The sequence below is a fragment of the Brachyhypopomus gauderio genome, unplaced genomic scaffold (genome assembly GCF_052324685.1).
Source record: "Brachyhypopomus gauderio isolate BG-103 unplaced genomic scaffold, BGAUD_0.2 sc43, whole genome shotgun sequence".
In the NCBI taxonomy this organism is placed as follows: domain Eukaryota; kingdom Metazoa; phylum Chordata; class Actinopteri; order Gymnotiformes; family Hypopomidae; genus Brachyhypopomus; species Brachyhypopomus gauderio.
The window spans coordinates 442,501-467,337 of NW_027506869.1; the positions used below are offsets into that span (position 1 = coordinate 442,501).

Here is a 24,837-nt window from a genome sequence, read left to right on the forward strand (position 1 = left end):
GACAGCACGGACGGTCTCTCTCATATCGGCTTTGTTACGGGGGCCACTTTAATGTTCTACACCTGAAACTGACAAAACGAAGACTTCTATCACTATTGCTATGTTTTCCGGTATCACTTCTCCAGTCTTCTCTGGTATCACTATAGCTATGTTCTCTGATATCACTGCAGCTATCCTTTCTGATATCACTATAGCTATGTTCTCTGGTATCACTGCAGCTATCCTTTCTGGTATCACTATAGCTATGTTCTCTGGTATCACTGCATCTATCCTTTCTGATATCACTATAGCTATGTTCTGTGATATCACTGCATCTATCCTTTCTGGTATCACTATAGCTATGTTCTCTGGTATCACTGCATCTATCCTTTCTGGTATCACTATAGCTATGTTCTCTGGTATCACTGCAGCTATCCTTTCTGATATCACTATAGCTATGTTCTCTGATATCACTGCAGCTATCCTTTCTGGTATCACTATAGCTATATTCTCTGATTTCACAGCAGCTATACTTTTTCTGATATCACTATAGTTATGTTCTCTGGTATCACTTCAGCTATCTTCTCTGGTATCACTATATCACGTCTTCTCTGGTATCCACATGGGACAATCCATCTGGTACACATAATTGGTGATACGTTTAAAACATAATTTTTGCTTCAAAACAGAAATGAAGCATTTCAAGGAAAATCAAATAAAGCTTGTTATAATAAAAAGGACTTTGTTTAATATAACCTTTACATCAAAGTATTCTTTTGTTTTTTAAGAGGAGGTCCTTTGTTTCTGTTTATTAGAAGCTGTAAACATCCAGGCCTGACCTGAAGCGACGTGCTACACCATATAATACTCAACGGCACTTTTCTCCATTCTATCCTCCTCCTCATGGCGACAGGTCTTTCTTCAATTCAGAAGCTGTTATTTATCCATCCTTATGCACCTCCACTATACTTGGGCATTGTTAAACCATGAATTAGTCATCTGGATGTTCCTAGGCTCTGGGGCAGAGCGTGGCACGGGCCAACCACTCCCTGCGTCCCTTGAGGGACGTGGACAAACATCTCAGTGCAGGAAGCTGTCAAAATGGAGGGCTCCGATTCCGACCCACTCTCGTGCCCCTCCTGGAAAGGGTCAATTAGTGCCGTCCATGCAGAAAATCAGGAAACGGTGGAACAAGTTAATTGGGATCAATCTGCTCTGAGCTCTGCGCCCTCCCCTGGGCCTGGGGGCTTAGGTGAGCTGGATCTGACAGCGATTACTTCAAAGGTTTGTTAACCAACAAGAAGCCTCATCATGAAGAGGCTGAGCTGAGTGCTGCTATGACTGAGGAGAAGATCCAGACATTGTCCTAGACGTTCAAACGCTGCTCAATTCACACTGAGAGGAATCTCGAAGGCATTTTGCTGTGGATAACGACGACAATCTCACCAAAATTTTTGAGAGAAAGATCAAATTCTCGCGAGCACATGCTGGAAGCAACAACTAAACGAAATGCGTAAAATCCGAGACTGCTCAGACTCACAGTAAGTGCCCAGGACAAACCAACTCTTTAGACCATAATAGATTAAATGGGCCCATAAAATGAAGAGAAACACGGAACGCAACCTCACTACTTAAGTTTCTCTTAATGAAATCAATATCTTGGATGTGGGCCCATGTCCTAATGCAGGGAAAAGTAGATTACACTGCCTTGAGTGCCAGTGTAATTAAATAAGGGCCCCACTGTATGCGGCTGCACAAAGTTCTTCAGAATCTCATTTACTTATTTATTAAGATTCGGTCCATGTATGAATATTCATCTGAACAGATTCTAACTGAGCTCTAGGATTCCTGCTTCAGCCGTACATGAGTATAACATTCTTTCTGCGTCTGACTTAAATGTATACTTCCTCCATATAGGCTGGCTTCCTTCCCCAGAAAACCCTTCCGACATATTAGGTTGCAGCGGCCTATGAGTGAACGCCCACCCGGCTGGGCGTGTTGGGCGTGGCGGGCTGATACTCACGTCGGGGTATTCTTTAACAGGCACATACAGCTTCTCCTGCAGCTGCACGACGGGGCCGACGGCGTCCGGCAGCTCCGAGCTCCTCTTCTCCGTGCTGCCGTTTAACGTGTCGTTGTACATGTCCTTCCGTACCCTGCTGATCTCTGCAAGAAACGCAAGCCACACGGATCCTCAGCCACCATCGTCACAACGTAACAAACACCACCCGCTTTTCGTTTGCGCAGAATGAGAGGCGGAGAGGCAGTGGGAGGCCCGTTAATGATCTCCGGGTTTACCTGTCGTACTGACTAGCCCTGATGTTGCGGTGTGCTAATACGTAGCTCCGTCCACACCGCCCACATTCTCTAGAAATATGCATTAGAAACACACCGTGGGCGTAGAGGAAGAGACTGTAACTTCAGCAATGGCCAGTTTCCGCCTGCAGGACTACAGTGCTACTAGACTGCTGCTGGCTGCATATTTTTGGGTGGAGAGTAGCTCCCGAAACAGCACTGACACTGACATGTGTTCAAACTCCGGCTACACCACAGTGTCTGATATTCATACTCATACCAGTACAACACCCACCACCGTTCCTCCACCCTGACAGCGCCAGCGTTGTTTTGATAATGGGCTTCCCTCCAAAACAACAACCAGTTCGAGTTGCACATCCAATATTGCCATCGGATCACCATTGAGTGAAGGTTCAACGCTGAGGTTTCTGATAAAGGGGGTGATGTGTGCATTTGAATAAGGCACCCAGTTCATCGCACACAAAGCATAGGTGAAACTATTTTTTTTTTTATTATTCCTTTATTTAGACAGGATAATCTCTTGAGGCTTACAGACTCATTTACAAGAGAGACCCGTTTTTTAAAAAACAACAATATAAAAAAGTTATACAAAAAACATATACATACAATCATTACAATTTACATGCAGTATCGCCAAAAAAATAAACTTTCATTTAAAACAAGTGCAAGTGCAAGTGCCTATAAATGTATTTTCCAGATCTTTCAGTATAACTTTAAACTCGCCAAGTGTAACCACTAGCAGGTGGTAAAACTAGCAGGTGTTTACGAGCTCCCCCCCCCGCACCCACACCCGTGACTTCTACAGAACCACACGGCCCGGGGCCTCAGCGCTTGGTGCCGGCTCATCCGTAGAGGTTCACCGTGTCCTTCTGTTACCGCCGCTCTGCTCTGGAGCGGGGGGGAGGGACGGCTGATGTAATTACGAATGACGCCTTCAGTCATTTAATGAAAAGGGCTCTACGTATCGTAGAGAGAGAGAGACAGGAGAAGAGAAAAATACCGGAGAGGACAGACAGACCGATAAAGACAGAATGAGAGAGAGAGAGAGACAGGAGAAGAGAAAAATACCGGAGAGGACAGACAGAACGATAAAGACAGAATGAGAGAGAGAGAGAGACAGCATTCTAATAAGGTGGGAAAGATCATTAAAACCACCAACTCTGTTAATATTTCATAAGAGACATTAAGTATCCTGGTCCCTAGCTGCAGCGGCTGTGCGTTGTGTAATTCTATTACTGGAGGATGAATTCTCTGGTGTAACTCTCAGGGGCACACCAAGGAGAGGGGGAGATGTAATTACAATGGGGATGGCTTGCTGCCACAGACACACTTTGACACACACACAGAGGTTCTCTCTCTCTCTCACACACACACACACATACACAAAACACACACACACACTCACTTTAATACCTGCCTCTTCCATGACCTCTTCGATCCATATTCCAAACTCCTCATAAGTCCTCTTTTATTTATGAGGACACCAAAATGACTAGCGAACGTATTGTGTAATTACTAGTGGTGGGGTGACGCGTCGACGTTATCGACGTAATCGACTACAAAAACATGTCGATTTGCAAAAACGTGCGTCGACGCCACAAAGATGGCCACGCCCACTAAAACCATGGCTTTCTCTGGGGAGCATGCAGCGGCTACAAAAACTCGCACACGAGCATCTAAAGTTTGGGACTATTTTGGACAGAGACCGAACAACGTGGTGCTATGTAAGCTTTGCAAAATTGAGATGGCTTATCACAGCAGCACGACTGCTATGCACGAACACCTGAAGCGCAAGCATCCCGGAGCACTTCATCAAGATAGCAGCGAAACACCACCGTACGTTCTGTTTTTAGGTAATCGTAAATTAGCACATTCACATTCATACATTGTAGTATTCACTACAAGTTGTTTTGCTAACTCTCTATATCGGCACGTGTTAAAACGTAATTTCTGCACTGTTGCTGTTATGGTAACATACTATAGTTATGCAAGATTGTTATTCGGGTCATTTTATATTTTTCTGTCTACTTTAATGGCCGGGTAGCGGTAAGAGAATAGATTAAACTAACATTATAGCCTGTCAATGCAGACACGGTTTCGTCTTGAGGATTTCTCTTTTTTATAATTGTAGGTAAATCACAACTATTCAATTAATCGATTCATCGAAAAAATAATCGTTAGATTAATCGGCAAGAAAATAATCGTTAGGTGCAGCCCTAGTAATTACATCATCTCACGCCAGGTAAACAGAAACCAGGAAATTAGTCAGAGAGATTAGAGAGAAGAGCAACAGCACAGAGCACATACAGTATTAAAAGGGTATAACCCACAATCTGACCTCTAACCTCTAACCTCTCCTGATCAGATATGTGACATGCACACCCAGCTCGTCTTGGACAGGTACTTTGTTCGGCTAAACGTCTACTAAATGGCGTCTTGCGCTCATCTCAATAAATCGAGCCTAAAGGAGCCCCTTCGATGGCCGTAAACGGCAGGCATGTCGTTATCTGGGCTGATTAATGCTCTCGCCGTGACACGCAAGGCCGCGGCCGTGCGAGGGTGAGAGCCACCGGGAGACGTTCCTCCGTGGTGACCAGGGATGTGACGCTGGGCCATCGAGCAAGGAGCCGCGGAGGAGGGGGGGAGGGGCGAGAGGGGGGGAGGGGGGGGCGTCTTTGCTTACGCGTGTCCGCAGGGGCCGCTTACGAGAACGCAATTAGTCGGACTCTCGTTTTTATGGCCATGCGAGTCTTCGGCGGTTCCGAGGATGTGGCTGAAATACAGTGAGAAGATCTCACATTCACACACACCCCACCCCCACACACAGCTCTTAGATCTGCGCGGACTTCTCCACCATTTGATGCATTTCATTGCGTCTCTAGTTCCCTCTAACGAACCTAAGCTTCCTAACACTTCTCCTGTATGGCGACCGCACAAACCACAATAAAGGTGAGATTTGTGACTGGAACAGGGAATCGGCCTCGGCTCTATAAATACTCTAGTGCCGGCAGCCTAGGAAGGTAAATCCACCCGCCCTGCGTTGTGTATCAGCGTTGTGTACCCTCTCCCAGGGTCCTGGTGCGAGGCGGCGTGGTCGGAGCAGCAGGGCCGGGGATTAGCTCGTCACGAGACTGGAACCGGATCCGCCGAGCCCTTCGTCAGCCGTGACGCTTCAGAACGCAGCCTCATTCTCTCCGCTCTCTGGGACGCTGGGGATCCAATTATTACACCGGCACATAGATGAGGCTTCTCCCACTGAATCTCTCTCTCTCTCTCTCTGTTCCCTCTCTCTCATTCTCTCTGTCAGACCCCCCCAGACATCTCTCTCTCTGTCTCTCTTTCTCAGTCCCCTCTCTCTCATTCTTTCTCTATGTCAGACCCCCCCCCCCCCCCCCCCCAGACCTCTCTCTCTCTCTCTCTCTCTCTCTCTCTCTCTCTCTCTGTCTCTCTCTCTCGGTCTTAATCTCAGATAGTATACTGTGAAGAACTATAGGAAACTTTGGCACATGCACAGAGGGAGAGGACGTGCTTCTCTTTGAATATGAGCACGTCTGATGTAGAAAGTGGTTTCTGAAAGAGGCAGTGTGGCATCAGACGATGTGTTTGGAAGTGTATTAATGTGTCAGATGAAGTTTGTCTGTGAGAGGAGGTTTACTAGACGACCTGAGATGAGTGCTGGGGGTCTTGGCTATCAACCCGAGTGGACAGACTGTGTACTTAAGGTTATTTTCTTGGGGCTGAGTGGTGTCCTGGAGTCAGGCGAGGCACCAGAACTGAGGATGATTAAACTGTCAGTGGTGATTTATGAACGACGTTTATTACGTCGTTTTAAAAGCAGTTTTTAGTGATTTGTCAGCTTTCTTGCCCTCCGAATTCAATCACTTTCCTGTGCTGGCCTGAAGGGCTGAACGTGCTGCACCACTGAGCACGGCAGCAGCCACCTGCGCACATATGCCACAGAGACACACACACACACACATACACATACACACACACCACACACACACACACACACACACACACACACACACACACACACACACACACACACATACACACACACACACCACACACACACACACACACATACATACACACACACACACACACACACACACACACACACACACACATACACACACACACACCACACACACACACACACACACACACATATATACACACACAAACACACACACATACGCATATACATATATACACACACACACTCGCACTCACACACACACACATACACACACATATACACATATACACACACACACTCGCACTCACACACACACATATACACATATACACACACACACACACACATATGGATACACACACACATGCACAAACACACATACTGTACACAGATACATACACACACACACACACAAATAAACATAATAACCAGACGAAACAAGCACGCACACCAAACAACCCAGTCCAAACCAAACAACTACCACTCCCCCCCCCCCCCCCCCCCACCCTCGCCCCTGCCCCCACCATCATCATCATCAGCCCCATCATCTTGGACTCCATCCACTACAACCTCCACTTCCTTGACATTCAAAAGCACACCGCAACAACTCCTGCTGTGTCCTGTGACAGGCGCAGCTCTGGCGGGGATGTGACTGTCCGCGCCGTCCCCGGTAGAGCCTCCATCGATACTGCCCGATCCGTTTCCCTGTCAGCAGGACCATATCTGCCTCGCGAACCTGCTGCCGTTGCCCTCTCACATCCCACGTCATTAGCGCGGCTCGGGGCGAGCGGTCCCCTCGGAGGACGGCCCAGCTGGACCTGGGTCTCCCTCGCTCAGAGCTCCGCCCACCCAGCTGTTCTCGCTGCTCTTCGTCTGCCCGCCGTGGGATTCCACGTGACGGCTTTCTGATGCTGGTGGTTAGCGTAATCCTAATACAGTTTTTTGTATTCACCAAGACCCAGTTTCTGGAACCATGTCTCTTTTGTCACAACGTAACACACAGCAGCTAAAGCCACATACACGCACATACACAAACACGCAAAACATCTCACACTTTTGGAAAAAGCAAGCACGTCATCCAAAACTCTTCAGCCAAATTTTATTTTTTGCATTCAAACTCTAAACACAGACATCAGATGAACTGCCCACTGAGTTTTTTTTGTGTGCAGTTTGTAGTCTGCTATAAAGGTTTGTCATTGCGCTCACATATACATGTATATTTGCATGAACTGTACTGCAAAACATGCTGTATACACTGTGATACATAGAAAAGGCTTAACAAAATTAGGCTCCATAATGTTTCATATTTGGCTCTTGCTACGAGATCTCATTGACATCACAGCCGATGTCCTCTCTGGCCAGACAGCGGGGGAAGGACCTTCTGGAGTGACGTGTCCACCCCATAATGCTCCCCCATTGATGTCACCACAAGCTTCCTCCATCACCTGGAGAAGGGACATGCAACGTTGGGATTGGCGACCCCCCTCCATACCAAACAGAACTCCACAGGAATGGAGAGTGTGGTGGAGGTGAAGCACAACAAATTGTTGGTGTTCAATGAACCGGTTTTGAGCAGCCCAACAAGCCCGGACTGTTCTGGTTCATCCCCCTGGTGATGGAGAATGAGTGTGTTGTGCTCTGTGTTGAGGAACTTGATGATGTGGACAGTGTTGTGGAGACTGAGAGGAAAACGCTGATGAACCCCACCGTTCCTGCAAATGGCTGCACAAGTTGTGATGTTGCCACCATTTTGCCCAGGGACTCTGACAACAGCACAGTGTCCTATGATGTTCGTTACAGTATTGTATGACAGTATGAAATGGACATAAAGTTGTCATCACTGTGTGGCACAGGACACTGTAATAAAGTATCAGTGAGGGGGCAGCACATATTCACTGTCGCAGGCCCGGTGCGGATAGGGTCACAGAGTGGATGCTGTGGCATTGTGGGTAATGATGTGCTGTTGTAGTTGTTGTAAAGGTATGCTATTGCTCTGTCCATATCGACAATGGTCTCTTTCTGTTCTGAGGTGGATAGCCGTCTTCGTGTACCAGCAAGGGGTAGTCTAGTAGTGCAAAAACATGATGTAGTATGTATAGAGGATAGATCTACTTATCTATTCTCATTTAGAAATGTCTGGATAATAATGCCACGGTGTACAGATGAGGCTTGTCCCTTTACCTCCACAAAACTCAATGCAACAAAAGTGGTTCTGATCTCATCCGTTATGCAGTATTGGACTCCATTGTTGTGCAAACCAAGATATGCAACTGTTGGACTCTTCAGAGGGCATAGGCTGTGATTATTAAAGATTTGCACTAAAGATACTGAAAGTGTTTTTACCAGTGAGGACTGGGTTTGGATAATTGGTAGGCGAGTGTGGCATTTACATTGCAGTGTTTTCCAACGGAAACACATGGTTTTCAGTTTTGAATATCGTGGCTAATGTAGAGAACTGTGTTTAATGTTTTGCAAAAAGTGTGTTTTAGAATTGCTAAATGAGTCTAATGCAGAGAATGTGCTTAAGGTTTAGCGGACCAGGTCAACACATACATCAGTTAGTGGTTTCCAAAATGGTGCCAGTACCAGTACCAGTTTTAGGGTCTGAGCGAATAAACAAAAACAGTAAAACAGCTGCCGGATCGCTGGAGCCCGGCCCGGCCCAGCCGGGAGGAGCCGCACAGCCGCTGTCCATGGTGTGACATCACAGGATGTGAGGCGTGGGAGTGTGAGGGGTGGAGAGACTGGGGGGTGGAGGAGTGGAGAGGCAGTTTGGGGGGTGGGGAGTGGGTTTTGGACACTATCACTGCTGTGGGAGGTCCACACTGGCAGATAGGAGGCAAGAAAACGAGTGGAGAGAGGGAGAAGAGATAGAGAGGGGATAAAACGAGAAGAGCGTCGGGTAGAGGCAGGGAGGCGGTGTCACAAGGCCAAGCGTTAAAGGCAGGGCCAGCTAGGCAGGCGAGCGGAAAATAAAAGAAAGAAGATTAAGTGATAAAAGCAAAAAAAAGAGAGAAGACCGACGAATAGAAGAAACTACGGGCCGTGAAGGGAGAGAGGAGAAACGAGGGACCGGACCGGACCGGACCGGACCGCAGCCCAGACGCAGAACAAACGACGGTCCGAGCTTGGCGGAGGCAGGAGGAACGGGGAAGGGCGAGGAGAATCAGAGCCAGCGGGGACTGGCGAGGGACCGGCAGAGCAGGGACGATTAGGCGTGAGCCGGTTCTGCTGGTCCAGTGGGCGTGGCGGGGACGGGGTGAGAGACAGGGAGAGCTGGGGGAAGTGACACCCCTCTGTGTTTGTAATTACGCGGCGCTGTCAGAGGCGCGGGCCACGCGTCGAGCGGGAGCGGGGAGGGCGCGGCCTCTAACAGGGACGCCATCTGGGCGTGCGCACAGCGGCAAACGGGGAAAAAGGCGGTGGGAAACCTCGAAGACGACCCGCTGCTTCCGCACGCACGCACGCTGCAAACGCAGGCGTGCCCACACACACAAGCACGCACGCATGTGCCAGCTCGTCCTGCGGCTCTTTGTGTGCACAGACACAGAGAGGATGGAAATATAAGAGCGTAATCAATTCAGGCGGAGAAGGTGAACAAAGTCCAGTGAAACCAGCACGGTTTTGGTGTGTATTCTGAGTACGCGGACTGATGACACGAGCTCTGGTTAGGTGTGTGTTGAGTGTTCTGAAGGATGACACATCTTCAAGAGAGGAACACGAGGAAACTGCTGTTTGTTAATCACTCCTGGCCATCAATAATCACACTCACATTTACAGCATCAGAAGAATCAAGTACTGTCAGTAAAGAGAGCACAGGACAGAGCACAGGACATAATACAGGACAGAACACAGGACAGACTACAGGACAGAACACAGGACAGACTACAGGACAGAACACAGGACATAATACAGGACAGAACACAGGACAGACTACAGGACAGAACACAGGACAGACTACAGGACATAATACAGGACAGAACACAGGACAGACTACAGGACAGAGCACAGGACAGAGCACAGGACAGAATACAGGACAGAACACAGGACAGACTACAGGACAGAGCACAGGACAGACTACAGGACAGAACACAGGACAGAGCACAGGACAGACTACAGGACAGAACACAGGACAGAGCACAGGACAGACTACAGGACAGAGCACAGGACAGATTACAGGACAGAGCACAGGACAGCTCTGCTCTTCCAGCAGGAAGTTGAGCGGTTTAACAGGAAGGTGATCTGTTTCTGTTCCCTCCTTTCACCGCACAAGTCACTCAATGATCCAGTCCAGCCAGTCACACACACGTGACCCCTGAATCAGTCTCCCACTGCAGGTCTCACTCATCACTCTGAAAACTGTTTAACGGCACTGTAAATAAACGACGACTCGGCGGTTAGCGTTCGCCTCAGCGGACGGCTAATGCCGGAGAACGTTCCGGCGAATATATGGATTGTGGGTAATGAAGGCTAACAGCCGCGCGGGGCGGCAGGAGTCGGGGCGAAGGCGGAGGTCCTTCGCTGTGGAGGAGTACCACTCACACGGGTCATTAGACACGCACGGCTCCCGGAGCGGACGCCTTTCGGGTCGAGGCGCGATTGCACGCGAGACGAAGGAGGGGGAGACACAGAATAGGGGAGGCGTTCATGGGCTTCCTCCCAGAATGCACTGAGGGTGGGTGCGCGTGGGACGTGCTTGCTCCGTTGACGAGGGGAGGGGCGATGGACAGGTGTCAACACTGTGGAGCAGGAAGATGGATGCGTCGTATAACAGACCTCTGGAGTACGGAATGATTTCGGCCCTGTTAAGAGTGCGGGGCAGCACCTTGCTCTGGGCGAAGGATCCCGGATGTGCTAGAGGTAACAGATGGCACTTTCCATCAGAAAGAAGCAACTAAGGGTTCTACGTGTGCTGCTTTGTGAGTGTGTGAGTGAGTGCATGTACGTGTGCGAGTGTGTGTGTGTGTGCGAGTGTGTGTGTGTGTGTGTGTGTGTGTACATTTTTAACAGTTGCTGCCTCAGGACGTGCTGACACAAAAGAAATGATTCTCATCGTGAGGCTCTGATATGCACCGGGAGAGACATTGTGCCAGCCTGCCCGGGGAGTCTGGGATACGAGTCCCTCTGTCACTGGAGCCCCCGGCGTCTTGCTAGCCTCAGGCCGCTGGCTGCAGGCCTCACCTGGGACGTGCACACAAACAGCGGGAAAACCGAGCAATCGGGCGAGAGAAGTCAGCTGGCTCCTCCCACTCACCGGCTCCTCCCACTCACTTAACCGCCCCGCGCGGCCACGAGTTGACCCGGTCAGGGGTCAACAGCTTCACGCCAATGGACAGGCCGGAGCAGACATCACCCGCTCTCAGCACAAAGAACGCCCTCGCCACTCCCACCAGATGATTGACAGGGCTTGTCACCTGCATCCGAACTGCTGCTGTACGAAGTGTTTGGTTCCGAGTGGGTGTGCGCTGCAAAAATATCGACAAAACCCAACAAATAAAATGGGTCAAGGGATCAGCACTTTTGCAGGCCTGGCACAGGTCTGACTGATAAAGGCCAATTATGGATTAAGTTTCGTTAATGGGAACATTTTTGGCTGGAAACTGACATTCTATAAAAATGTGAGCGAGTCATTAGCCTTTAACAAAGGATTAAGATGCACATTTGGCTGGTAAAGGGTATGAGCTAAATCACAGCAAGGTGAATCGATCATTACTCTGAGACGGCTGGATGGCTTTTTATCTATATTAAGCAGATGAGTCTAATGGATGGCACATTAGGGGGTCCCTGAGTGTGTCCTTTTAAAGGTGCCCGCCCGGGCCCAGGGCCGCAATATTTGAGAATCATTTAGAAGTGGTGGTGTGTGTGTGTGTGGGGTGGGGGGGAGGTGGTGGGTCTAATTAAATGTCTCTCATGCACCTTGAACTTTGTGCTGCTGACGATGGTAAACACATCAATCTTTTTAGTTCCTCAAGCAACAACAATCCTACGTCGGCCAAAACATTTAAGGTAGTATTTGTAGCAGGAAGGAAAATAGGCCTCGTACACACATGGCCAGACAGGCACACCGACACCGTCGTCAGACACAAAGAAGCATCTTAAAAGAGTAAATATCAGGCTGTGCTTGGGCTACACAATATAGCATTTTTAATTATTAGCACAAAATGACAGCAGAATTCCCAGAAATACCTACAGTTCATCCAGATCCACTGCAAATAACACTTCAGCTCCATCGAGTTATGTTCAATCTTGGTAATACTGATACAGCAGAATGCAGTGCTTAAATTAGCTCCCTAACTAATCATAATCTTTTGATTAGGTTTCTTAAGGAGCTTTGAGTTTACTGAGGGATCTCAGCGTGAATGAGCAAACGTCACTCCCATCATCCAAAAAAAGCGGAAGCAGCTCAAATAACGAAGACCAGTGTTTAAGCACGTCACATCGCGGCATTTAAATATTTATATATACGGCAGTTAAATATATCGCCAGATATATGGCATTCAAGAAATGTAACGCTATTTGAGAAGTGATATTGTTATCCACAATGTGCCCTAAAATACATAAAGGCAGATTAAGCTTAGACTATATAGAACCTCCCTCTGTAAGTCAGCCTTTACAGACCAATTCAGCTCAAAATGAACCACACTCTATATCTGGAGAAGTGTTCAAAGAATCTAAATGATCATGAAAACAAGATGGCTGACGTGTCTTGATGGACATGTCTCCACAGAAACGTTGCGAATCATTTAAAGAGCGGCACTCCTCAGAGGCCAGAGACCAGGATGGTGTCAGACAGGAGAGCAAAAGCAATTGATATAAATGTGCTCAGACGCTGCCGTTTCCTTTTCGCCCTCTTACCTTTAAATCAATACGGCTCTGTCTGTCACCATAGACTCTATTCACATTCCTCTCTGCCTCTCTGCGTTCAGGGCTCCACTATAGCAGCAGGCCCGGAGACTTACTCAGCACTCCGTGAGAGGCCGTTTCAATTACACAGAGTGCTTTTAAAATGAGAGATGAGAATGCATTATAAAGCACGACGTTGATGTATTCGCTAATAATGACGGCATCACAGGAAGCCGGCCGTAATGATCAGCAGTAATACAGAGGGCGGCTAACAGAACTGGAATTGGGGCAGGGAGAGGAGGAAGGAACTTGATTGATTTTCCCTTTAAATTAGGTGTTGTGTCAAGAGTATGAATAAAGAACATGACTCTCTAACCCTGTGACCTTCACACTGTCAAGTATTTACTGTGTGTGTGTGTGTGTGTGTGTGTGTGTGTGTGTGTGTTTGTATTTACTGGGGGGTGAGTGTTTTGTGTGTGTGTGTGTGTGTGTGTGTGTGTGTGTGTTTGTATTTACTGGGGGGTGAGTGAGTTTGTGTTTGCGTGTGTGTTTATATTTACTGGGCGTATGTGTTTGCGTGTGCGTTTACATTTTCTGGGGGTGAGTGAGTGTGTGTGTGTGTGTGTGTGTGTGTGTGTGTGTGTGTGTGTGTGTGTTTGTGTGTGTTTGAGTGTGTGTTTACACCTCCTCTTTCAGATGTGCTCTTTGCACCTCTTCAGTTACTCTGTAACTGGGGAGCTATGATCTTAAAGGAGGTTAAAAAGTTTGCCAATTACAAATAGCCAGACCTATGATCTTTGATTCTCTTTAAGCCTCGAAAATCAATAGCGCCCAGGCTGAATTACCTTCAAACACAAAAATAGCCACTGCATGGCGTTCAGACTTCCTCAGAATATCATGGCTGGCGTAAAAAACCGTGATGAGCACTAGAAGACCTGACTGGTGTTGACCTCTGAATAGACTCTCACTGCTTTGTAGCCTACCACAGTGAAACCACATTCCAATAACACAGCAGCAACTTCTCAGTTCACACCATTACAGCAATGTCCAAGCTACAGAACAACTCACTAGTCAACGACAAGTGTCACTTGATTCCAGTGTTTTACTGCTCATGCTAAAAGGGCAGTGAAAACCGTTGAGGCAGAATGAACGTAACTGGTTTAGACCATAACCAGTGTCATTCCAAATAGCCAATAACTACGCATTTTAGAAAACTGTATGCTACGTGATGTGTAATGCCATTTTAACTGTGATTTTCCTCAGGCCCTATGGTTTTAGCTTATTAGAAAACTCCCTGGAAAGCTATCTAGCCTCTCAGACTGTGTGTCTTCTTGACTAGCTTCTTAGCTAGCAAGATGTGGATGCAAACTAAAGGATAACTGCTAAGAATGCTAGCTAAACTATGGCAACTTGATACCTTGCTGGCAGTCTTACAGTGTCTGAGAGGACGTGTTTGTGGTTTTGTTTTATTTTTCTTTCTTTTTTACAGTGGTCCATTTTTACTTGTTGACATTAGGGGAAAAGAACCAAAACAAAACAAAAAAAGAAAGAATTGCAACTGGCACAGGTGATAATGTTTCCTCTGAGGAGACTGTAGAATGACATATAAATGCACTGCGTCTGAGTCTGAGGCAGATATTAAAGTGGAATAGTACATGACGGCTGCCTGTGAGGGACATAATAACATGGAATAAATATGTTCCCAGTATGACTGGTGCTTCTGCTGATATACGGGACAGTGATGTTGGACACTGGTTTATCCTAAAAAGTGTTTTGAATAGATACTGTTTCCTATTGTGTGTCCTAATAACTTTGTAAATGTTGTGTTTTGATGTACCGGGAACAGGACGTTTAGACTTAAACTGCAATCACGCCTGCTACGATTCCGCTGACCGCTGCAATACGTTCTTACATGCCTGCTCTTAAAGTCATTTTCTGGCAGGCTGTCAGCAAAGATACCATTTGGGGCAACCATGTGCTTTTGGTAACAGTCCACCCACTGCTTGTTAACCAATCACTTTAATCTCCGCCTGTTGTCTGTTAATCTATTACATTCGTTCTGCCTACATTCAGAGCAGTTTTGGGTTATATCGAACATGAGCCGTTTCCCTCATGCTCTGCCAGAGAAGAGGGTTTGAGCTACTTGATTGTCATTAATGACGCCATTGTTCCTGCCTGCTAGAGCAACTGGTTCTTTGTGCTTGATGGCAAAGCAGTAATTGAAGCCCTTAATTTACCTCAGACAGTCTGTGATCTCAATTTGTCAATGCACCGACTTTAACTGAGGTAAAAAAAAAAAAAAGACAGAAGATACTAAGAAAGTATCCTTTGGTAGTACAGGTGAGATCTTCAGGGCATTCTCCAGCACTCCAGATCTTCTGCTCAATGAAAAACCTTTAACTCGTTTCCACAGCTCATTTCCTCTTCCTGTCCCCATAAAGTGAGGACAGTATCGCTATCCAGATAGGACGACCACTTCTCAACTAGGCACAGTATCCAAATCAATTCAGGAAAAATCGACTTTGACCCCTCTGTAACTCCTCTGAATTAATGAATTACTCCAATTAAGTGATGAATGCAGCCACTTAGGCTAATTGTTAGAGGATCCATAAAGGGCTCTCGGGTCCCCATGGGGCTTCTGGGAAGCTTTGGAAAGAAAAGTGTATTTTGCTTTTTAGCAGTCAAAGTCATCAGAATCATTCCTCTGAGTGAGATTATCGGTCCTTGGCAGGCCTTTCATCCTATCTGACTCTCTGGGTGCGATTAATGATCCCTGTTAGAGAGCTTATCCTGTCTGTGTAGTGATACAGTAGCTGGAACAGCTGGACTGGGCCTGTTTCTCTGGGTAGCCACTCCTGTGGTAAGGTTGTCATTCATCAGTGGATTCCAAGGACATATTGATTCGAACTCTGTTCTTCTGTTGTGGCCGACGGCATACAAAAAACGAGTACTGGTAGTAATTAATGACTTAATAGCTTAAGGTAGATAGTAATAGCTTAAGGATTAAACATCTTAAGGTAGTAGCTTCAGCACTGGGGCTGACAGGCATGAAGACACTCTTATTTCTAACATGTCTCAAATTCCTTACTGAAGCTCTTGAATTGTTGCAAACAATGAAACAAAGAAATTCTGTCAGCCATGTCTTCACTGTGTCTCTATCAAAAGTTGAAATTTAAATAATTTATTCAAACCAGAATAAAAAAAAGAGTCTTTTAAGGAACAATTTAATCAAAATGGGTGCAAATGCTTAACATTGCTTAATCTTCTATTTGAGATATATCTGATGTTGGTTATGTTGCATAGACTGAGTATTGCACCAACCCAGTGCTGAACATTCACTTCCTATTACAATACTTTTCTGGATGGTGACAGGACCTCTGGTCTCTAAGGAATTGTGCAGCACAGCTTAGCATTATGGGTGATGTAGAGGCAGCCGTGCCCCCCTCCCCTGATTAAATTCATCCCCTTTATTACGGCACGGAGTGGCTGCCTCAGCACGGCCGGCTGCCGCTGGTGGCCATCGAGGGCATTCGTCTGCACTAACGGGGAGGCCGTGCGGGGTCCGTGGTGGTGTTGTATGGGGTGGTGGTGGTGGGGGTAGGAGTTTACATTCAGCCTGCGCATCTAGCGCCCGCCAGCTAGCGTTCTCGTGGCTCACAGCTAAACATGCCTGGGCCGGTCGCCGTGCCAACACTTCCCTTCACTGCTGCATCGCCCAGGCGACCACAGCACCGCTCCACCCAGTGGCTTTGTTTGGGAAAAAATATTCAGCTAACTAAGCAAACGCTTTTAATAAGTAAAAATCTATTTAAATAAACAATTGTTAGAATAGCGCTTTTTAGGTGGCCAAAATAAGTTTTTTTTAGAGATATGCAGCTGATTAACACCTTCTGTCTTCTCCAGTGATATCAGAAGAGAAGAATGGATCATGCATAAACACACACACACACATACACACACACACACACAAGCTTTCACACTTAACCCCCCAACTTATCGAATATTACAATTCCAAACACCCTGCAGGGAACTAGCATACACAATTCCCATGGCGCTTGTGCCCACTTGTGAGATAACCCTGCATCGATGGTGCCACTGATCTTACTGTGATGTTCATTTTTCTGTTTTCATCTTCTCACAACAGCAGATATATAATAACGGTGCCCGGCAGGAAACCCCAGCTCAGAACCGTAGGTATGATCAATGTAGGGAGTCTGCACAGGCTGTAGATGATAATTCACACTCTCTCCCTCCTACGAGAGTGTAGGGGTGCTGAGCTTGGTGAAAAGCCGATAATTTAGCATGGCTTTGGTGATGTGATGGCAACTGAAGCACAAGTATAGAGACAGACACTGGATATATATGTGAAAACACTGTGCCCATTAGACCTGCTTCCATCTCCTGTCACATTGTGGGAGAGTGGATGGCTCTCAATATCAGTCTGCAGTTCTCACAAGAGGAACAGGCCGTGCCGCACATGCTGCTGCACCCGGACTTGGGCACGAGGAAATTAGGCCAGTGTGAAATACTTTTCACCATCGTTGACTTAACAATTTCTATTAATAGACGTGTAGGATATCCAGCTTGTTGTAAGTGCAATTTTTTAATGCAAGCATGCTCTTTATCTTTTTCTGTCCTCCTTCAACTCAACATGAAAAAGCACAGCAGAACTCGACTGTGTGAACTGAGTCAGGTTAGTTTGAGCAGGCCACATGACAACAGCTAGACTAGTCTGGGTGCAGGTTAAAGACAGGTGTAGAGTTAAAGTGTAGTGTTTCTTCTTAATAACAACTAAACACTATTTATATTCAAATGCAAACATGCATGCACTCGTGTGATGTTCATTGTTATCATTTTGATATCTCGGTGTGGAGAACAGGCTACCTTCATTCTAGTGAGAGCATTTAAATGAAACTAAGTTCGGTTTTAGGACTGTTCACTGTCAGATCCGCTACCAACCATGATTTGTTTATTAATCTTTTAAAAGCACAAAAAAAGAGAAAACAAATAAATAATGTTTCCAGATTCACCGTGAAGGTGGACAGTCTGGATCGCAAAGGAGGTGAAGCAGTAGACACCTGACAGGAGGAGATGGAGAGGAGCAGGAATCATCAGACTAATGAAGTACTCGCCTTGTTAAAATTCACAGTTCATTATGGCTTTAATATATTCAAACTGCATGAAAAAAGCCGGCAAAAACACTGTTTTCAATTAGCCTGCTGAATTTTAAGGTAGACTGGATACTTTGAATTAGAAGCTGGAGAATAAATAGACAAATTTAACAAAGAAATATATATAACTAGAAGGAACAACCATCTTGAAAACATCTAATTGGATTTCCATTGGTTTAAGCAGAGATGGACTGGGGAGACTGGTAGTACTGGTGTGTAGTGTTCCCTGTGTCTGCTCAACCAGTGCCTGGTGTGCATTCAGTGTGTAGTGGGTAGGACAGAAATTTACTGCTGAAATTCACAAGAACAATTTTAAGGTTGTTATTAAACTCATGTGGACTTACAGTTGCATTCAGCAATAAGAACTACGAACTACACTGTCATTTTCAGGAGTGAGTGAGTGAGTGAGAGAGAGAGAGAGAGAGAGAGAGAGAGAGTGTGTAGTAGATGATAACCAAGACATTAAATATAATCTCTGTAAAAGAAACCCAGCTGTAAGGCAATGTAAGGAAAAAAAAGAAATTCTTGCAAACAAAGTTTTTTTTTTTTGCTTTTTTAATAATTGTATTTATTTGTATCTGCTAAATCCATTTATATATAATACATCTCACACAGAACAGTTACCCTCAATACTACATCTCCATGGTGGTTTTTAATGAAAAAATATCAGATCTGTATTGGATTAGATATTGAATGACATTCAAATGCAAGATATCAGTATCGGATCGGAACCAGAACTATCATGCCATCTTTACTATCAGTGGTGTTATTTCTCTGGTGTTCTGTGTAGTTCAGGGTTCTGTGTTGTTCAGGGTTCTGTGTTCAGGGTTCTGTGTTGTCCAGGTCTCATATGGGAAGGGACACTGATCCTCACATGAAAATGCATCTTATTAACATTTGTGCAGTATGGGTCTATGCATATTGACACTTTCTATATTGCAATGTGTGCCTCAAATAAATCAATATCACGCGCTCCCTTAAAGCTTTCATTTACCGCAACACCACTCAAACCAACTGCATTTTACAATGTGTCACTCAAACGTCCCTGAAAATCAGCTGTACAAATAGGAAATGTGAATGATTCTTGAATTTCTTGTCAACTTTAAATTATAAGTACACAAATAACCATCTGTAGGTTCTCATGTACTGTATGGACAAAAGTATTGGGACACATATTTTCATCTTGTAATTCAGGCATTTCATTCAGTCCCATGGCCAGATATATGAAATAAAGGCCCCAGCCACGTCTGACTTTACAAACATTTATGAAAGAAAGAGCTGTTCAAAAAAGCTCTCTGAATTTGGCATGTAACTGTAAAAGGATGCCATTACAGTAAGTTAGTTTATAAAATTTCTTTCTGCTTAGATATTCCATGAGAGAGAGAGACTGTTTAGAAATCTTAGCACCTCAGTCTCAAAGTGGCAGACCACATAACGCTACAGAGCAGGGTCGCCGAGCACTTAGTGCGTATAAGTCGCCAATGTCCCGCTGACTCAATAACCGCAGAGTCCCACACCTCCTCTGGCATTAACATCAGCACAAAAGCTGTGTGCCTGGAGCTTCGTGGAATGGGTTTCCATGGCCGAGCAGCTGCACGCAAGCCTTACATCACCAAGCCCAACGCCATGCATCAGAGCAGTGGAGCTGCCACTGCACTCGGGAGCAGAGTGTTCTGTGGAGTGATGAATCACGCCTCTGTATTTGACGCTCTGAGAGATGAGTCTGGGTTTGGTGAATGCCAGGAGAATGTTACCTGTCTGACTGCCAACTGTTAAGTTTGGTGGGGGAGGGGTAATGCTATGGGGTCGTTTGTCAGGGGGTTGGCCGAGGACCTTTAGTTCCGGTGAAGGGAAATCAAAATGTTTCAGCACGCCAAGACATTTTGGCCAACTTTATCCTCACAACGTTGTGGGAACACTTTGGGCAAGAACCTTTTCTCTCCCAGCAGGACTGTGTCCCAGTGCACAAAGCAAGGTCCATAAAGGCATGGTGGGGTGAGTTTGGTGTAGAAGAACCTGACTTGCCCACACAGTCCTAAAACCTTAACGCCACTGAACACCTTTGGGACAAAGGTGTTCATTCAACATCAGTGTCACAAACGCTCATCTGGATGAAAATATCCAGACGTTCCCAAATCAACTCCCTAAAACCTTCCCAGAACAGTGGAAGCTGTGGGACTACAAAGGCGGGTCCAGCGCCATGTTGAGGCGTAATTAACACGTAACGTTTATGTGCCCCACCACTTTTGTGTTGTGTTTTTCATAAAGTGTACACTGTACTCTACCTCCACTCTACGTAGTAACAATGTTTCCATGGATAACTGCTGTTACTTCATTTTCACCATTTACTGACGGCCAGCAATTAGAAATGTAATTTTCATAATAGCTAAGCACAACGCAGAATCGTTCCTCAATTTATGACTGAATGATAAATGCACTAATAGGTGTATAAAGACAGGGGGAGCAATTTTTTTAAGTTTTGGGTAAATCCTTAAGTAGCTGAGCAATTAATGCTTGGATCTACTCTAAATAGAACATTCTAGGATAAACATTGATCACAGACATTAAAGATTATTAATAAATGTGAGACTGCGAACACTGACCTATCTCCAGAAATTCTTAATTCCATTAACTTAACAGTGGTTTACATGGACATTCTGTTAAAAATGTAGCTGCTTAAATATGGATTCTCTTCTTATAAAGACAGGGACTATCCTTTCTTGGGGGGCATGAACTCAGACGTTTTTATTTGTCTTTGACAAAAGAGAGAACACAAGCCCTCAAATCACTGCAAAGGTATAAGCTCATAAGAATGTACGCCTTTTTTCCCACATTTCCCTTTCACCTCTTCCCGACTGGGACTGTGCAGTCTGAACACAAAAGCAGTACTCAGAAGTCAGGATGGCGAGAGGAGCCTCTCCCTTCGACGCGGGGGTCACATTGTTTGAGAAAACAAACTGTTGCCCCAGTCGCCTCTAAAAGTTCCTTGGTCAGCAGCTCACAAAAGGTGTTAATTCCAAGAGACGGACGGATGGTAAAATGGTATAAGTTTGTTTTACGGTATGTTACTGACAAATACTGGTAATCCTTCGGAACCTCAACATTCTTACTATTGCGTTTTCAGCGGATTTTATACCCCCTTATGGCTCGTAGCCTGACGATCAATAAAACATTTACAGTCAGAGCACAAGAAGAAAGGCTCCGTTTGAACAAGTGATATATAAAGCCCATTAACAACTGTATAAAGTTGACAGCGGAGAAAGGATAAAAGGTTTCCATAAAGATTTAGAAAGGAGTCCCCTGGTGCCCCAGTACTCGAAATTCCCACCAGTAACTACAAAGCAATTCCCAGGACAACCAGTCTAATAGATAACCTCTCCAACCGAACCCAGTCGGAACTGTTTAATCACTCATCATATCTACATGACATGTGACAGCCTAAAATATTGTGTTGACAATAATACAAAACGCAAATACTGATAATATATTCCTAGAGAAACGTATGAATTCATTTGGATATGGAAGTTAATGTATCAAACTAATTTGTTGCAGACTCAAACAATATAGCGTAACTACTATGTGACACACAGTCATATTACAGACTGACCCAGGACAGTATCAGCACTTCGGTTCTTACATGTTAGTTTTGCAATGACACAACCTGTCCATAATAAAAAGTTCTGTTGTGCTGTATTTATTACTACTAATCTATCTATCTATCTATCTATCTATCTATCTATCTATCTATCTATCTATCTATCTTATATATATATATATATATATATATATATATATATATATATATATATATATATATATATATATATATATATATATATATAATATACACACACACACACACACACACACACACACACACGTGTCATCAAGACGTCAGTATAATCTTACACATAGGTTTCTAAAGTTGCCAGACTTGTGAGTGTCTGGGTTACAATATCATTACAGGTGTTCATTACCACGATGCAGAACTTGACCTGAATGTAATGACAGTTGTGATAATCTCATGGTACCTCGGCCAAGTTCTGCTTCTCCTACGAGTTCGGCGGGTTTCCTATGAAACTGGAATATGTGCATAAATATTTCTGTGTCCACTTGCCCAAACACCCGACGGTCTCAATGACACTCTGACCGGTTCTGTGTGTGTCGCTCCGAGCGTAAACTTGAGCCGAGATTTGAGCTGAACGGTGTCGCGAGTGGTTCGGTCCGCTCCGCACTGACCGAACCGTAGGCCGGTTATCTCAGACGACACCGTGGAGCCCGAGACCGCCAAAAGAACCGACAGACCTGGACACCTCGCCTGTCCAGAGACGAGCCCGGCACCGACGCCGCCGTCTCTAATTCTCCGTGTCGGAAGGCGAATCACACCGAACCGTCCGGACCGGCGTTGGGGGTAAGACGGTGTTATTATCTGTTATTACCTTCGTCGAGGAGCCGTTCGAGGTGGTTGAAAATGCCACAGAAGTTGGGCAGACTGCTCATCAGCTTCTTGTCGTTCATGAGCTGCATGAGGTAGTCTGGGCTCGGCTTCGGTTTGTCCTTCGTTTCCATTTCCCCCACCATATTCCAAGAAATCACAACTGACGCCCCGGAGTACACAAAAAACCCCCAAATAAATACGTTAAAGTATAAATATTAAATAAAGTATAAAAGGAGCTATGGAAAGAAACAAGTGTTAGTCGCACTTGGAGGGTCTCGTTCGTATGCGCAGTGAAAGCTGGTGTCTCGCGCTGCTGTCTCGCGCTGCTGTCAGTGTCTTTACGCGCCCGTGCTGCGATTCTCCTCAGACCAACAGGGCAGTGGACAAAAATCGAATTAAATCACACAAAAACAACACGTACATGGGGAGAGAGGTAGCCGGGTCCCTGTTCAATTTCCCCCGATAAATTCCACAAGTTTCTCCGAACCAGAAGGCAACTCCCCCGTGCCCAGCGCTCTTCTAAAATGTGTAATTTCGTGCGATTTGTCCTTTACTTCCTTTTTAGCGACAGTTTAAGACGGCGAATGTCCCTCTCCCCGAGTTGCCCAGAGCTTCCTGTGTGAGGAGTATCTGCTGGCACACTGGAAACGACTGTCCCTCCTGTCTCTCCCTCTCAATAACGGAGCTTTTTCACTACGACTGGCATTCGGTCCTCTGTGTCCGTCTAGCTCTGCTATGCCTGGGCTCGGCAGCCCGTCACATGATCAAGCTGCACAGTCGAGTCCCTCTAGCCCGAAAGCATGCGCTCTCCGGAACCGAGTGCAGAGGGAGGGAACACACACACACACACACACACACACACGCAGTTTTGAAATGAGTTACTCTGAGTTGCGAATGGATATCACAACCATTTATCAAGAGACTGCCCTCAGAGACGTTCACTTCGGTAGCATTTCAAATTGTCGGTGGTCTCTAATAGCTTTCCTCTAAGTATTTTATGTATAATCCTCTATACTAACAAAAGTCTCTCATCTGATGTTTGCGTTTCTGTGTTGGACATCAGTGGGCTATTGTATACACAGCTGGTCAGTAATAAGTGAAGTCTATGTTACTGTATTGCAATATTAAATGAACTGAGCATGTATTTAAGCAAACAGTGGACTAATATGTAGGATTTAAAAATAAATCATATTATCTTAATTCATTTGCATAAAATAAGTATGAATTTTTCCTTGTTAAATACTATCAATCACAACTAGCTCATAATTCATTTTAAGGTCAAATTTATGGCAGTCTGTTGCTGTGGAAAACAAACTGTCATGTTGTTTGACCTACAAACATAATATTTTTATGTCTTCCAAAACCAAAAGAATGGTACGAAAGGATCTCTGGTTGGGACAGCTATAACGTAGCCTACCACGGCCACTCCACAGAGGAAAACACAGCGGGCGTTTTCCAACCCCTGACATTTCATCGTCTTGTCCTTGCTCTTGTTCCTGGGAGGGCTGCTTTTATTTCCACTGGTGTCACCATTTTATTAAATTAACCATACTTTTATGTCAGTGGACGTTAAACTACTCCATCTACCTCTTATTGCATAGACCTAATCCTGACAGACCCTGCGTTTGTATCCCCTTGGCAAGTTTCATGGGAATGTCTGTGATATTGTGAGAATGTGAGAGAGAGGGACAAAGTGTGATAGAGTAAATGCCAGAGAACATCAGAATGAATCACGGTGAAAACAAGGCCTTTATCTCAATAGAGAACTTCCTCAGAGGTGCTAAGCATTACAGATGGAGGTTAGAGCCCTGTGAAAATGCCCTGCTTCTACGAGGCTGTGACCGACCCTCATCCAAAGGGTTAGTGAACAGAATGGTCATTCTTATTTGTACTTCTAACGGTAATCACAGCTATTCACATTAATAGTAATGTATCATTATTAATGAGACTGTATGGAATAGATTATATGCAATATGTAAGAATGTGTTACATCTGACATACTACCATTAAAAACTGATATAATAACAATGCATTATTTCTGCCTTAGCGCAGGTGTCGCTGTATTTTATTAACCATTCGCACTAATATGCTAATTGGCACTAAAG

At 45.5% G+C, this 24,837-nt stretch overlaps 1 protein-coding gene across 1 annotated transcript in view; it reads right to left on the reverse strand.

The window, feature by feature from the left end:
- Window positions 1-23,556, reverse strand: part of qkib (QKI, KH domain containing, RNA binding b) — a 66,423-nt gene extending 42,867 nt beyond the window's left edge. Inside the window, 2 exon segments of the mRNA XM_076985647.1 lie at window positions 2,003-2,145; window positions 22,734-23,556. Of these exon segments, the coding sequence (XP_076841762.1) occupies window positions 2,003-2,145; window positions 22,734-22,875 (285 nt within the window). The 5' untranslated portion in view covers window positions 22,876-23,556.
- Between the last annotated feature and the right edge of the window lie 1,281 nt (window positions 23,557-24,837).